Raw genomic sequence first — 15,971 nt, forward strand, 5'->3', positions numbered from 1 at the left:
AGACACTCCAGGCAGCTCCAGGAAACAGCTGCATCTAGAAGGCAGAAGCTTTAAAAGGTTTAAAGCAACATCATGCAGTAAGATTTCAACATTACCTAAACCAGAGTAAGTACTTAATGTTAAGTGCTGCATAGAAACCACTCAAGTCATCCTTAACAGTACATTAAATTAATCATTTGGTATATGCTAACATGTAACTTGTGAAGTCTTTATCTATTTCCTTAAGAGCTAGGAAGTTGTTCTCAAAGGGAACAGGGAAAGGTTGCCACATGACAAGTGGCTTTAGCTTCTCAGACAGTAACAAAAGACAAATAAACCCCACAAAACTCAAAACATACATCACACCGCTCCCACCCTCCCCAAACATCGCATCATGTTTATGTATGAAGTCACTACTACTTATTACTGGACAGTGGGGTTTGAATTAGTGCCATCAGTACAGGTATGAGGATCCAAAGAAAAAGCAGCCCAGCTGTCAAGGGTTAACATTACAGGTTTTGATAGGCAAACCCTGTTAGGCACGAATAAGGCATTGTGCTAGGTTCTACCACACTAGGAAGACTCCCGTGAAAAGTAAAAGATTCTGTCCTGAGCTCACACATGCTTGAGAGAGGTTCTCCTGTATGTGGAGCAAAACCGTATTTAACCAGTCTCCTCGGTGCGCCCTGTTATCCCCTAACATCCCAAATACATGTGCAGGCAAGTACACATGTAGCCAGGTGCTTCCATTCTGGTGCCAGTCTTTGCTAAATGTCCAAAACATAATCAGACAGAGGGACAAAAGCTAGATCATGGTTTCTTTTTATTTTAAGATGTCACTATTAACACACATTAGTCAAGCTATCCTAAGTCATCCCCTAGACACCTAGGGAATCTAAAATCCTCTAAGATTTTATTAGCTCAAGAGACCACCATTAAAAGCTTTGATTTTAGTGTTTATGTAATAAAGTCTAACAAGCCTGACATTCTGTTTCACCTTGTCAGACTAATGTGCGCTTTAGTGACAACAGCCATTTACAAATCAATAATACATCATACATCATCCCCAGCTTTACCTCTGGAAAGTGCTAAATGGAGTCAATGAACCGTCTATTTACAATTTCAAATCCTAATATATTTACAATAGAAACCAAAAGTATTTAAAACCATTAAATATAGTGTTTAACTCTGCTATATTAGTTTACATGAACACAGCTTACCTCTGGCATCATATTTCCAATGCTAATATTTCTGCCAGGAATTTAAGATTTTTTTAAAAAATTGCTATTCCTGGAGGGGAAAAAAATAAAAGCTTAAAAACCAACCCAAAACCTCCAGGCATTTCAGAGCCCTGAGGAATAACCCACCCTAGACAGTCTTCAGGTAGAAGTACTGCAGTGTTCAAGAGAGATTTCCAAACTCCAGGCAAGCCTTTAAAACCTAATGCATATGTAAAACATTAAGAGTCAGTAATCCATTGAACAGGTTTACTGGAGTCACTGCTACCATTCAGTTTTCACTAGTCCGTAGTCAAGAAGGAAACCACTGCTTTGCTGTTTCTCCCTCCATCACATTCCCTCCACCCACAGAAAGTGTTTTGTGCACCATCATCCAGAAGAACTAAGTAGGCATCGTCTTCTCCTCTTTGCTGAAAGGCTGAACCGAGCCAGGCTTTACCCACGACAGCCCAGAAACGTGCGTGCTTTTGCAGTGCTGGTCTTCTGGCTTCTTCTAGGTAGAAGAGAGTTAAAGTCAGAATTATGAGATACCCCAAACCCTCTGAAGTCCCTCCCCATCCATTTTACCTTTGGCAAATACAAACACAGAAGAGGCTAGCATCGTTTCCTCTCCTCAAAGAGGAACAGTAAAACGGCTATTGCTTCAATTTCTGTGAATCTGTGCGGCATCTGTAGAACTACCTGACATTACAGGAGAGCTTTAATGACTTAGTTCATGTCTTGCTACCATAAAGATCAAGATACTCCTTGAATAGTGCCTTTTGCTTGAAGGCCATGGCCCAGCACCACTGCACTGCTATTTGTCAAAGTTCTTGGTTCTACAGAAAGAAGCGTCAATCCAAATCAAAACATTTCTGTCCTTATCCTGACATTTTAACTGTAGCATACTACCTCGTGACACTGGGCATACTGTGGAGGAGTACCGCACCCCACTGAAGGCTTCCGAATGCAACTGTGGAGTTTCTTAATGCTTTCCAAGGATGGTCCTTCCCTCCCCTGAGCATTTATCATGGTTAAATGCTTGAACAGTAACTATTTCTACCCACACGATGCAATGAACATTTAAGACTGACTATCGCAATTTAGAAGACAAAAAAAAGTTTCAAGTTGACGGATAAAGGTGCAACTTCAAGCATTTGTAGACTTAAAGTAGTTTAAGAAGATTAGTAAATTAGATACCTACTCTAGCAGGTCAAAGAAACAGAATAGCTTGCAGGTTTTTTGCATACTAGGAACTAGCCCTTCCTCCACACCGCTACAGGCTCATCAGATCATTTGTATGCCAACTACATCAAACCTGGAATGACACATCAAGTTCTAGAAAGGGATAATTAGGTGAGTAAACTTTATCATACTACAGGAAGCCTTTTGCCTGACAAAATAAATTAAGTCAGCAAGAAAACCAGACCTGTACTACTTCTGTCCCTCCCCATGTTTTGTGTAAAAGGTAACACTGCGTGACAGAATTGCCATAGCACATCAGACAACAGCAAACAGGAGGGATCACTTCAGCTTGAGCCTGGCAGAGTAGCACCTGCCCATCACATGCTGCTCGTGGGACATCACCTAGCAAAAGCCACGTGCTCAGCAGGGAACCGGGACATCACAGCCTTTCCTGGACTACAGCTCTAGAACAGCCTAGTTGTTTCCCAAGGCACAGGAATCACACGGATAATGAACAAGGATCCAGGGTTGCAGAAGAAAGGAAAGAGGATGCATGCTTAGGGAACTTCCCTTTGCAAGGAAGGAAAAAAAAAGTTTGGAATGAGAAGGCGGCCCTGAAGCTTTGATTCAGTAATGAAAGATCTCTCAACAGAAGAGAACAAAGTTGAGGACTGTCAGGTTAGGCAGAAGTGGTAACAGTCATGACAAGTTCAGAACAAGCTAATAAGCAGTCTGCAAATCTCCTCTTTCCCCTTCTTCCCTCCTTTCCATTCCTAAACAAAAAAATCTGCCAAGTGTGCCAACAACTGTACCAACAAAGCTTTCTAGCTGGCTAAATGACCGATTGCTCAACACAACGAAGTTAGAACAGTGACATAACTGCTTAGTGAGGAGACCAAATCAGTTTCAGCACGCCTGCTGATCCCAAAGAGGGGTGGAATAAGGTCAGTCTAGTACATGTTCATCACAACGAGACAGAACACCTTTCTTCCCTTATCAGGCAATAAACCCTTACTATAGTGAGAATCTGGACTTTGCACGTACCTTCTGAGTCAACATCTTCTCTCTAGCTTCATCATGTATAGCTGGATTCCACGGAGAAAAGCTATGGAGAAAGTATAGTTATCTCTTACTTTGCATTTTTGCAAACTACAGCATAGACAGAGTAGAAAGCATCAATTGTCCTTGGTTTAGGTTTGTTGAATTTCAAGTAAAGTACAAGTCTGAGTTTTCAGTGTTAAAACATAGTTAAGAACTAAATTCACATTGTCACAATCTTATTCAACAAGAAATATTCAGGTTTTCATTTTTATTTGCAATGAGAATTCAGCAATTCAGCAGGTGTTGCATGAAACACCACTCATATTCACTATGGAGCTGACTGTTCCATCCCCCACGTAGTCAAGCTTAAAAGTATTTAAAAGCATGACGAAAGCTACAGTCATGCAAAATGAGTTCAGGAAAACTTGAAAGCAATATTTACTCCATGGGTATCTCTACTTGAGGGAGGTGAGGTGGTTTGGGAGCTTTTGTTTGTTTATTTGTTCAGGGTTTCGCTGAGGTTTTCTTTAAGTTTTGATTGCTTAGTGAAAAATCAGTAAACACAAGTGTCTGATTATATTTAAGATTCACTCAATACTAAACAGAAAAAAACAAGGGTAGGAATATTCAAAGTATTGCTATAGATATAAGAAAAAAACCCAACAGGTCAGTCAACTTGGCAGAGAAAGGCTTCAAATCAACATCTACACTAACACTTGTTCTCAAAACATTAGGGCATGGTGAATTTGCTCATGGTACTCACATGATTGCATAGGGATCCTCTATTTTAGGCTGATCAAATAAATGACTGCTGCATAGTTTGACACTGTCCACCACTTTACTTTTGAACAGCTGAACATCCTTTTCATACCTGCAAGAGAGAAGCAACATTAAGTATTTGCAAGGAGGAACAAATTTCCTCTAGAAGCACAGACAGACTTGGCAAAGCCTTAACTTTAGTTCCTAGTGCAACCAACTCTAGAGGTAGGGAGCACGAACTGATAAACAATTTTACAGATCTCTTGTTTCTGCAAGTCTATGCAAAAAATCTCTTAGGAGACCGTATCTGTAGGCATGGAAGATACTTACAGCACTGCAGCCTCAGGGTTCAGAGGACTAGTCGTATCAATCTTGTAGAAGACTCTGCGAGCATACATTAATACTTGCCATATGTGATTATGATTTCGCCTGAAAAGAACAAAACACAATGAAGAAAGGAACAAACTTCTTTCAAATTATACATCAATATGTTACCACTAACCTCCATTTTGCAAATGCTCTTTTCACATCCAGTTCACCAGACAAAGGATCTACCAGCGGATGGAAGACAGGCAGATCAAAAACCAAGCGCTGCATTAGAAAAAAAAAAAATTCATTATGACAACTTCAATCCTTATGTTAAAACCACTGGGTGACGGTCAGTCAGATGTTGCTTCCAAACACTAATTAATTGTTACTGTATTAAAAAGAAAGCAACCTGAAGTGATTTATACCAACTGTGAAACTGTAACCCAACATGCCCATGTTACACGCAGGGTCTTGTCCTCTCTCACATGCTTATCACCAAATCAGGAAACCAATCCAGCTAACTGCACAAGCACTAATGCCAACACAGGTAATAATATCAGATAAAATCAGATTAAAGGAGTTTTTCTGGTTTAGCTATTTGTGACTGAAAGCTTTTTACATACTTGAGCTACAATCAATACTGTTTTTATCCTACACATTTTTAAGTAAACTGTGCAATGACACCATGGTGCTTCAGTTCTGTACAGCTAGTTTCCTCTGGTCTTCATGCATTCTTCCAAAGGAAGGTTTTAAAGCCCTATGATGGCTGCATGAGAGACACTAAAGTCTAATCTTTGAAAGAAACTGTTTCCCACTAGGTCTGCCCTTTTTAAGATGACAGCTGTACACAAAACTTGACACCAAGCAGACAGCTTCCTGACACAGCAACTTGTTCTCAGCTACAGCAGTTACACAGACCTGTCCCCCAATCTTCCTCTCATAGAAATTTGGCCAAGAGGGCCGACTGCTCTGCTCCGGAGTCAGACTGCCACGAGATTTTATTTATTTATTTATTTATGTAATAACTTGGATTCTCCCTAAAGAGAAAAGGAGAAAGCAGAGATGGAAGGTAACACCATACTATCTATCTCCCTTTGTTTCACCAACTTTCTCCTCAAGTTCTTTTAGTTCTTTGTTGCAAAGTAATTTAGAAGAGAGACAGGCAAGAAATGCTGTAGTAGTACAGCAAGCACAGCACAGATGTCTGGATTTTATGTCACATTCTATTGCTACTCAGAATTTAGATACTTCTTTAAGCATTTCAACATTAACTTCTTTGTCAAGGAAGTAGGAGATCAAGAGCTGAGGTAAAGAAATGGTTGATTACTTAATATTCTAACGCATCTAACCTCAGGAAGTTCACTCAACACCAGCCTCGGTAATCAGAGCAACATGATTCCTCCACAGATGTTAGTAAATATGTACAAGACGTCGCAAATGAGCCCAGCCAACTGAACAAAACTAGTTCAAGGAAATGAGAAGCTAATTGGTATATTAGCTTTAACAAAAAGTCATACTTAAAACACCAGAAAACAAGAAAAAAAACAAGACACACACAACCACTTACCGGGCAGTCTCCATCTGGGTAATTATCAGGAATATAGACAGTAAATTTAAACACACCATCCTGGTAGAGTCCATGTCTTATGAATATTACACCAAACCACACTGCAAGTGAGAAAGTTTGCTTGAGTGAAAGAATTTAAAAATATATTTTTATATATATATTTTTTAAAAGTTTAAATTTAAACTTACTTAATGCTGATCGGTAAGATGGCTGCACGTAGACACCTGGCAATTTCTGCTTTACAACCAAGGTACTGCAATTGGAATCAGTATTTAGAACAGCTCCACAACTACACTAAATCTACAGCAAGCTGCCAACAATAAACCCAGAATGTATTATCAATAGCTTAACAGGGCACTTCTTCACAAACTTACAATCAATTCCCAAGGGCAGACTGCTCACAGAAGGAAGGGGCAGAAAACTAGTGAAACCATATTCTTTCCCTCTTGCTTTTCTTACTCTTCCACTTAAAGAGATACTAAGAGAAAATATTCTTTCTCCTGATAAAACTGTAAGTAGAGGAGTAGAAATAAATTCTTCCCCCAGTACATGCATGTAATGCGTGTCAGTACTGAAATTTCCACTTATTTGCTGAATTCCCAGTTTCAAAGTAAAGAAGAAAAAAAGAAATGCAATTAAGTAATTTTGAATGCAGATTTGCAGTCAATTGTAGTTAATTCTGAATTGTGACCAAAGCTTTAACTTCCATTTTAGACAAGCAGTTTTCCACTTTTAGATAAAACTATGCTGCAGGTCAAACAGAAATTACACTGGCAACCAACAAAACAAAGTAACAGAGAATAAAAAGGACGGGTAAGAAGCAGGGTATGTTAAAGATCTGGATGAAGTGATTCCAGGCATCTCATTAACAGCATAGGCCAAGCCATTTTCCCAAGCTTGCACTTATTTGCTGTTTCACTTCCTGTGATGATAATCCAGTCACAATCTTCAGTCATCAATGACCAGTGCATTATGAGAAGAGTTTCTCCCTCTCCCTTTGCCTTTTAGGAAAGTCCATTTGATAACCAACAGTACCACCAGGGCAAAATGTGCTATTTTTACTATTTTTCAAATCAATGAACACAAGAAGTTGCCAGTAAGTTTAACCCATTGTAGTTGTGAGGTATGCAGATTCTACTGAACACTACAAATTATAAACCAAATTATTCACTTCATAGGTTTTCCAGTTACTTGGCATAGAGGTCCATTAAACTGAACGCCATGTGCTTGCACAAATAAACAATAATCTTAAAGCAAAATATTAACACAGTTCTCCCCTTACGATTTCTATAATATTTCCCTAATAATTAATTTATAAAGTTTACATTATGATACCAATATATTTTTGCATGCTGCAGAAGAAAAACATCTTTCTTGAATTAAGAAGTCAGGGTCAGTTCCCTGAAAAAAAAAAATTAATGTTTTGAGAGTTCTCACTTTCAATTTAATGGTTAAATGCAAGAATTGAGACTTGGTGTTGCATAAGGACTCCAGGGATTTCATTCCAAAAGGCACTACATACTTGAGAATCCAGTATGTCTGTTACAGAGGAAGTCCCTTCAGCTTTGTAGCACAAGACAGTTTATGTAACTTTATATGACTTGGAAGTTTTGCAGACAAAGAGAGATTTGTGTGCTCCCACAGCAGTCTGCAAATCACTAGATTGGACCAAACGCAACTGATCCAAAGAAAGCTATTTAAATTGCACTACGTCCTCCCTCATAAGTTTCATGTTAAGTATCACTGAAAGACAGGAAAGAATACAGTCTTCCTAATATCCATTTAATAAGCCATGTCAGGCAGCATTCAAGTGTTCCATGTAACAGCTGAAGGAAGCTCCCACATCCTAACTCCATTAGACAGTACCATACCTTCATAACCATCTTCCCACTAGACATCTGCTGGCTTCCATTTTAATATTGGTTTCAAAAAGTCAGTATTTCTGAACAGAAGGCTATTAGGATAACTCGTCAGGATGCCTAAACCCAAAATGCATTATGTGAAGACTGAGATATGTAATAATTCAGAGAATCACATCCAAACACACTCCTTAAAATCTCATTTTCCTCTCCCCTGCTACTTCAGGAAATTGAGACTGCTGCTCCAGAAAAAGAATTTTGTGGAACCTAAGTTTTACTGCCTTCTTCAAGGACTAAGGCAAAGACACCATGGAAGAACTAGATCCCTGCACGTTACTCCCACTGAAGCATAAGCCCAGTGACCTAAAAAAGACAAAAAAAGTTAAAACCTACAATTCTGCAAGGAGGGAATACTCCAAATAAAAAGGCCCATAAGAAGCATGTGTTCCATTTGTCGACTGGGATGACGTGGCAGGTGAAGCAGGCTTGGTTATTGGCACAGCATTCTTTGGAATAGAAGGCAACTGTTTCTTTGTAGAGGCTCGTAGAGGACTGGTTCGCACCTCTCCACTCAAAGTTTTCTCTTCAGCTTCAGGTCTCTGTTAAATTAAAAGAGAACCATGAGATTACAGGTCGTATTTCATAAACATTTAACATATGAACATATTTTAACACAGGTTTAAACCCGAGCTTGCTAATTACAAGTTTGGCCAATGAAACATATCTTGGGTTTTGTTGTTCTGTTGCATGGGGGTGGCGTCTCTTTGGCTTCTGTTTTTAAATAGACTTTTATTCAATCAAACCTAGCCTACAAGTACAAAAGTCATCAATGCTGAATAGGAAATCTGCAGATTAGGACAAATGCTTAAGGAGGCTTATATTTATTTAGAAACTGGAACCAGATAGTATATAACTTCAGCTTAGAAGCCATGCTATTTCTAGCACACAGTGCATCAAGATAAATCATTTCCACTGACAAGCCTCCTCATGTTCTAGACTTCAAAGAGTTTTTAAAAGTAGTGTAGTAAAGCTGAGATGAAATAAGAACCTTCTACCTAAAATTTCATTTATTTCACTTCCTGCCTGTGCTTAAGACACCAGCATCCCACTTGGAGCTGGTTATGTAGTCCATTCCCACTGTGAAAGAATCACCATTTGACAGTGCTATCAAGCCCAGTTTAAATAGTTTTGCTATACCGACCTTTTTATGCCTATGCTGTCTTTTAATAAAAAAGAGAAAACAAACAAAAATCCATTTTCTACTTAGTACAGTGTTCTTTAGCAGTGTAGCAGTGACCAACTACGTACAGACCTCAAAATCATTCTACAGATTGCCAAGAGAAACCTGCAGACCACAGACTTGTGATTACGCTAGTTGTGGTGACTAAAGGCATGATTTAGGCTACAGTGTTTTGTAGCACTTGAGACTTGCACTAGTGACAATACCTATGTCACAATCATCATCATCAAAGTTATGTAATTTGCCCTGGCACTGAACACCTGAGAAGCGATTAACCCTAGAACTATCATGCTTTTATACATACAATCTAAAGTAGCAATAGCATTATGGAGGCTCAGTTTTATCAACACTCGCTGCACATGCAATATCTGGCTAAGGTCTATATAAGACAGTAAACAGATATCCTAAGTAAAAAGTGTTTCAGCCATTTGAACAAGTTTGTTTCATCTTTCCTACTTAAAAGATGCTTGAGATAAGAAAAGTCAACAAGTTCTGGAGTAGACTCCAGCCACAGTCACATTCCAGTTAATGCAGCTCAAAGCTAGCTTACGCTGTTACTGAAGATGATCACAATCCTCGGGATAACACACACACTCCAACTGTATTTGTAGATCATCTGACGGTCTTTTCCAGAACCGCTACTGCCCCTCAATGCATGTTAACACCTTATGGCATCCATCCGTTAAATACCTACCTTGCGCACAGAACTTGTAGACATGCTCCAGAAAGGGTTCATAACGTGTATTCCAAATAAAGGACTGCAACTTCTCAGTGTCTTCAGAGTGTCCTCAGGTCTCTCTGGTTTATTCCTTAAAAATACACAGAATGCATTCTATAAGATAAACAGGACTTAATCTATAAATAGGATTCAGAACTAATTCTGCAGCCAGCTTTATATTTTTGTAACTTCAGAAGAAAACGTCTTGTAGTTAAGATTGACAATAGTTAAAACTGCCAACCAGGATAGTAATACAGTTGTCCATGAACTAATTTTTGTGTGTGAAACCCTGCCTTCTTTCTGCTAGAAAGACGCTCTAGGTTCTGCATTCCACGTTTTGTCTTACTAACTGGAAAAAGAGACCATCTATTGGCTCAGCACAGTCAAAAAAGATCCTCTACACACACAAATATTAAAAAGTTATCACTTCACAACTCAAGTCCAGCTCTGGACAGTAATACAATGGCTTACTCTTGTAGTTATGGTGAAGCGTTGCCCCTCGCACACACTGCTGACTTTGCATGTTTTTGAAGCGCTCCAGTTTGAAAACATCTCCGCTGTTCCCAGTGAAACAGATGAGCCTCCCATCGAGTTTGCATCACGTACGTGTCATTTTGTTTTCAACTGCATTGGAACATCACCAGGAATAGACAAAGCCGCAGAACACAGAAGTTTTTCTGTAGCTTATTTAATGGTTTTGTTATAAGCACTAAGGCTTAGTGCTCTTCAGATCAGCAGTTCAATAACAAGAACTTCAGCAGTATTTAGAGTTTCAGTGTGCCATCTACTGTGTGTGTCCTTGGCTTTCTCACTTTTTTTTTTTTAAGTCTTCCTATTATTTGTGCAAGAATTCTCATCTACAGCACCTCTCATCTGGCACAGCCTATTTCCTCCACTCTTTTTTTCCCCCTCCTGTTCTCCTAGTTTCCCCGCCCCCCCATTTCTGGCTACATTAACTCAGGTTTTGAAGCAATTCACTTTACTCAATTTCTTTAATAGGAAGTTGTACAACATTGACCCAGGCAATTCATAGGATGTCAGAGAAAGAGAGAGAATGGTGCAGGCTTCTATTGAGGTCAACACTAAGTTTTTCTACAGTACACAAGGCACCACCTGTTCACCCATTGATTTGATTAGTTTATAGAGAAAATGGTAACATCATGATCAAAAAATCTTTCTAAAATGAAAATAAATGCCAATCTTGTTAAAAGAAAAAAAAAAAGCCAGACAATTTGTTCGAAGAAAGTCTAGCAGTGGTAAATTTTTAAAAGAAACATTGATAAGAAATTATAGGTATCCTTCTAGGCTATATAGCAGCGAAGCATTCAAAAAATGCAAGCACCATTTACAAAAGTGATGAAAGTTAATTAATTTCCCCACCCCAAAATCATCTCAAACATTCCATTACACACGATACTTTTCCTCTTCAGCAGCCATAGAGTCTCACAGCCACTGAAAACAGAAAGTCAAAGCACAGGTCCTGCGCTGGGGCATGCCCTGTGACCGCAGTGAGATGATGTTTTCACTTTTCCCCATCTCCTGTCTGGAAAGCAGGGCCATGCCAGAGGGCTACGCCATCGGCTTTTTCTCTTCTGTGGAACTCAGCCAGACTAAGACAGCAAGATGCTAGGCTAGGAAGGTACAAGACATTTCCTCAGGAAACTTCAGTGTAACCAGAGGGAGGAGGAACTGACGCACAAAGACAGCACCTGAGTGCTACAGCTCTGACGACGGAAAAGTGCTGGAAGCTGACGTACAGGTTGGAGAACAATCAGCTGGAATCTGGCATGATTATGGGGTTTGAGTGGGATTTTTTTCTTTGTTTGGGCTGATGTTTTTTTAAGACTAGGTAACATAAATTGCATTATTTTAGAACCAGAAATATGACATACAGGAGCTGAGCAGGACAAAGAAAAAAAAAAACCGAGCCTAACCTATTACCAGTGAAACAGGGAACTGATCTAGAGGCATGATAACTGGTCCTAGATGGAGTTCAGTCACTGACTCCGCCTTTCGGAAAGCAGCTCTGCATCTATCTCAGTACACTTCCAGCTTTGTTGAAAAGCTTTTAATTATAGAGATGCCTATTTACAGGCTATTAAGACTGGTTTATATCTCCAAATAAAACATTGTTTTAGCTCTAGTTAAACTACAGAAATTCTCTTACACAGAGATATTTTATGCAGTTGCCTGCCAGTAATAAGGGATACATGGCGTTGTCCTAAACTTACTGTTAAACTGTTTCCAGTCTCATTCACCTGTTAAAATACTATTTATAATGGAGAATTAATAACCTCAGAGTACCAGCTTCCCAGAGGATGGTCATTTAAAAAGCCTTTCAAGGTGTTTAGCATTTGTTTATTTCAAATCACACTCACTTCTTCTAGCTATGCTACGTAACAGTGGAGAATGATTTCAGTACAGGAAACTTACCCACAACTGCTTATGCTCTCTAGTGCCTTTACCTCACAGCTGACTACCCCATATCAATCACAAGAATAATTAAAAAATAATAATCAAGTAACAGCACATTTAAGTTAGACCGCTCATCCTCCTTCTCACTACACAGAAAGTCTGCAGCAGACAAGTAGAGCCAAGACCCAGTATCACTAAATAGAATTTCTAAGCAGTTCAGGCATTCAGTATCACACGGGGTTACAATGTCTACTACAAGGTACCCACTGTTACGGCAGCTTACGGTGCCGCAACTACTGAAACCATCAGCTTCCCAAAGGAACCCAATACACGCTCCTCATTTTATGAAAAGGGAATGAACACACTCAAAATCACCACCCCGCCTCCTTTCACATTGTCATTATTCACAGTGCCTTAGTTAAGAGCAGGCTTAACAGCGTGCCGCTCAGTAATACTTTCTACTAATTTCTACTACTTCAAGAACAGAAAATAACAGCACCCCTCCTAAGCAGTCCTCCTCCTATGGACTTTTTATAGATCTCTTTTTCTCTAGTGCCTTCCTTTGAGTACAACAGCAATTAAAAATACACAACACAGACTTGTGAAGAGACATTACTTCAAAAGCTGCTGCTTCTTCTAACTCCTATACAGCACCGCATTACTGAGGTCCTACCATACCCGGACCAAGCAAGCCACCTGCCGCCAAGCATAACCTTACGTTGATGTTCACCAGCACCAAGGCACAAAATACATGAGAGCAGTGAGAGCAAGTGTAAACTCATGCAGCATCATCACTCTAAAATACATCAAAAAACAGTTATCACTAACAAAACCCAAAGTTTTAAGTACTCCGCTTTTGCGCCTTTTCCTTCTCTACACTAGATATTCTCGTTAAAGCTTACTTCTATTATTTATACCTACTGTCATATCATGTGTCAAATTTTTCCCCTATCATCAGCAGAGTCATTAAACACAACACTAAAGCAATTTGACAAATGCTTTGTGTGCTTCAACAAAGCACTTCTCTAAATATTTTCTGGAAACATAAACAACTCCTCAAGAAGAAAAAAACGTATAGACAAACATACAACACATACAATATAAATTTTTACGTATACATGTTTTTAATGCTTTTTATTCCCTGCCTAAAAGGGAAGGGAACCACTCCTATATGTGAGAATGAACAGAGCTGATTAGGCAGAGCACTAGCCAAGAACAACACATGTTGATCACAACACCATTACATGTTTGTCCAGCGACTCTGCAGCACATCTACTCCTGGTCTTCTCGGGACTCAAGGACTTTGCTAGCCCACGCCTTAACCCACCGGACAACGAGGGAGTCGCTGAAGGAATGCTGGCACTGAACAGGAACACTGACCAGTCAAGCCTGTTCCTCCACAGATGGATTACAGCTTCCCTGCCGACACCTGCTGCTATGACTTCAATCCTCCAACACCCCTCTTAGGGAAATCATAATCTACGCCAACGAAACCGGCCCTTAAACAACAGCTACCAGGTTAAAAGACACAAGGGGACGACCCGCCAAGTTCCCCAGGACAGCCGGGCTTGCAGAGGGGACTGTCAGCTGGAGGAGAACTGGTGGGTCAGAGCAGGAAAAAAAACTAGCCCTGCGGAGCCCCGAGAGCTGAGCGGGGCGAAGCCTGCCCTGTCAGTCCCGGCCGTATTTCACGCCGAAGCCGCGGCTCTGCCCGGCACCGCAGAGCGACGCCGCCTGGAAGGGTGTGGAGGGAGGCCCGCCGGGCCCCAGCCCCGCTGGCAGCCGCCCTAGGGCCCTGGTGCTCGCCCCCGCCGGGCGGTCCCCGGAGGGAAGGGGCCGCGGGGCCGGTTGCCCCGTGAGGGACAGGGCCGTCCGGGCCGACAGACGCTGCGCGGTGGCGGCAGCTCCTCACGGGGCGAACGGACGGGCGCCGCCCGCGCCGCCCCAGCCCCTCCCGGCGACAGGTGACGGCCCCGCGGGGCGCAGACAGACGACCCGCCGCCGTGGCCGCCCCGGAGCGCTGCCGGGGGCTGTCCGCCGCCCTCCGGTGCCGGCGGGGACCGTCTCCCCGCGACCCCCGCTGGCGTTACGCCCAGGGAGGCAGCGCCGGGCCCTGTCGTGCCGCCGCGCTCAGGCACGCACGCGCTCGCTCACCCGCGCCCAGGCTCCCGCCGCTCCGCTGCACGCGCGGCCCAGGCCCCGCCAGCCGCCGCCGCCGCCGCTCCCCCTCTACCCCCGCCACTGCCCCATTTAAAGCCCGCCCCTCCGTATCGCACATCCGGACGCGGCCTTCCCCTCGGCCAATCGCCGTCCGGTTTTTCCGGGAGGGCTGCGCGGGGTGGGGCGGCGGCGGCAAAGCTAGCCACTCACAGCCACCGTCCTCTCCGTGATGCAATAAGGCCGACTGCTCTCCTGTCACGGCGCGGGGCGCACGGCCGCTGAGGGTTCCGCCCTAGGGACGGGGACTGGCCCGCGTGCCTGTCCGTCTCGGGGCGGGCAGACCAATGGGGCAGTGGTGACGCACCTGTCACTCTCTCAGCAGGAAGAAGGCGCTAGGACCGGAGCTTAAAGCAACGAGCATTTCTCATTGGCCGGCGGTGGGGAGCGGGGAGGCGTGCGATTGGCCGGCGGGCCGGGACAGGGAGCAGCCAGTAGCTGGCGGGGGGCGGGCCCGAACGGCTGCTTGGGGGCGGGGCCCGGGGCGCGTGTCCGGGAGGGGCGGAGCCGCAGCAGAGCCGTTCCCGCGGCGGGAGGGGGCGCGGCCTTCACCGTCACGGCGCGGGCCCTGTCAGCCGCGGCGGCGTCGGTCCGTCACTGCCCTCTGTCCGAGCGGAAACCGCCGCTTGTGCGGCGCAGGCGGAGCGGTTAGACGGCCGGACCGTCGTCACAGGGTCCACGAGCTGCGGAAAAAGGCGGAGAAGGGAGAAAGGTGTACCCGGCGGGATCCCTAACAGCCGTTACTTCCCTGCGCACGGCGAGCGGCAGCCTAACGCGGCACAGGCCGGCCAAGGGCCGCACAGCGGCAGACTGCAGACGCGGATCCCTGCGCTACGGGAGCGGGGCGTGCCTGGGGCCCAGCGGCTGAGGAGGGCTGCGGGAGGAGAGCACCTGGCCGCCGTGCGTCCGCACTAATGGCCTCGGTGCCCCCAGACAGTGGGGCAGCTAACCATGCAGGCACGAGGCAGGACCTCCGACCTCCCACTGGGGATGACTTCATCAGCTCGGGACTTCTGCCGCTTTTCTTTAGCGTTCTTCTAAAGATGGACATGGTACAGAACACACTTTAGCTGGGTTTTCCCCCTTTTTAAGTTAATACACAACCAGCTTCTGATACTATCACTGAGAAGGTAGACATACATGCACACTGTTATTGATAGTTACCTATACATATACTTATGTGTACATGCAAAATTTAGGTCTGAAAAGCTGCTGAAGGAGCAAAATAACAAACCTCAGGAGTTAGGTTTTGTTTGTAATTTGAACAGTTACAAAAATGCTATACCAAAACTAAAGTAATTTCTCAAGGTTTGGAAGATGACAACAAAATCCACGCTATCTCAAGAATAAAAATTACACAGAAAATCAAAAATCAATGAGTACCAGGCGGATTTCTTTTGTTCCTAAGCTATGCGCAAAAATACCAAGCTAAGGTTATCACTTTGTCTCAATTATTGTAACTTTC

General features: G+C 43.0%; 1 protein-coding gene across 3 annotated transcripts; it reads right to left on the reverse strand.

The window, feature by feature from the left end:
* Positions 1 to 784: 784 nt before the first annotated feature.
* On the reverse strand, positions 785 to 14,579 carry AKTIP (AKT interacting protein). Of its 3 annotated transcripts, none has more exons than XM_054840215.1 (10): positions 14,444 to 14,579; positions 9,851 to 9,965; positions 8,310 to 8,515; positions 6,246 to 6,310; positions 6,058 to 6,158; positions 4,684 to 4,772; positions 4,512 to 4,610; positions 4,186 to 4,293; positions 3,426 to 3,486; positions 785 to 1,710 (listed from the first exon to the last, which is right to left on the reverse strand). In XM_054840215.1, the coding sequence occupies exons 2-10, from the start codon at positions 9,890 to 9,892 to the stop codon at positions 1,600 to 1,602; spliced, it is 882 nt and encodes a 293-aa protein (XP_054696190.1). In that variant the 5' UTR covers positions 9,893 to 9,965; positions 14,444 to 14,579; the 3' UTR covers positions 785 to 1,599. The 3 variants fall into 3 exon arrangements, with proteins under 3 accessions (XP_054696190.1, XP_054696192.1, XP_054696191.1); XM_054840217.1 differs by having other exon boundaries at positions 785 to 1,707; positions 14,444 to 14,544; XM_054840216.1 differs by lacking the exon at positions 14,444 to 14,579 and adding an exon at positions 10,346 to 10,786.
* Between the last annotated feature and the right edge of the window lie 1,392 nt (positions 14,580 to 15,971).

Source organism: Grus americana, chromosome 13, assembly GCF_028858705.1.
Source record: "Grus americana isolate bGruAme1 chromosome 13, bGruAme1.mat, whole genome shotgun sequence".
Lineage (NCBI taxonomy): Eukaryota > Metazoa > Chordata > Aves > Gruiformes > Gruidae > Grus > Grus americana.

Coding starts and splice junctions, on each gene's coding strand:
- AKTIP (XM_054840215.1), bottom strand. CDS start 9,892: ATGAACCCTTTCTGGAGCATGTCTACAAGTTCTGTGCGCAAG. Junction 6,311..8,309: donor TATTCCCTCCTTGCAGAATT/GTAGGTTTTAAC, acceptor TTCCAATTGCAG/TACCTTGGTTGTAAAGCAGA. Junction 4,294..4,511: donor AACCCTGAGGCTGCAGTGCT/GTAAGTATCTTC, acceptor TCTCTCTTGCAG/GTATGAAAAGGATGTTCAGC.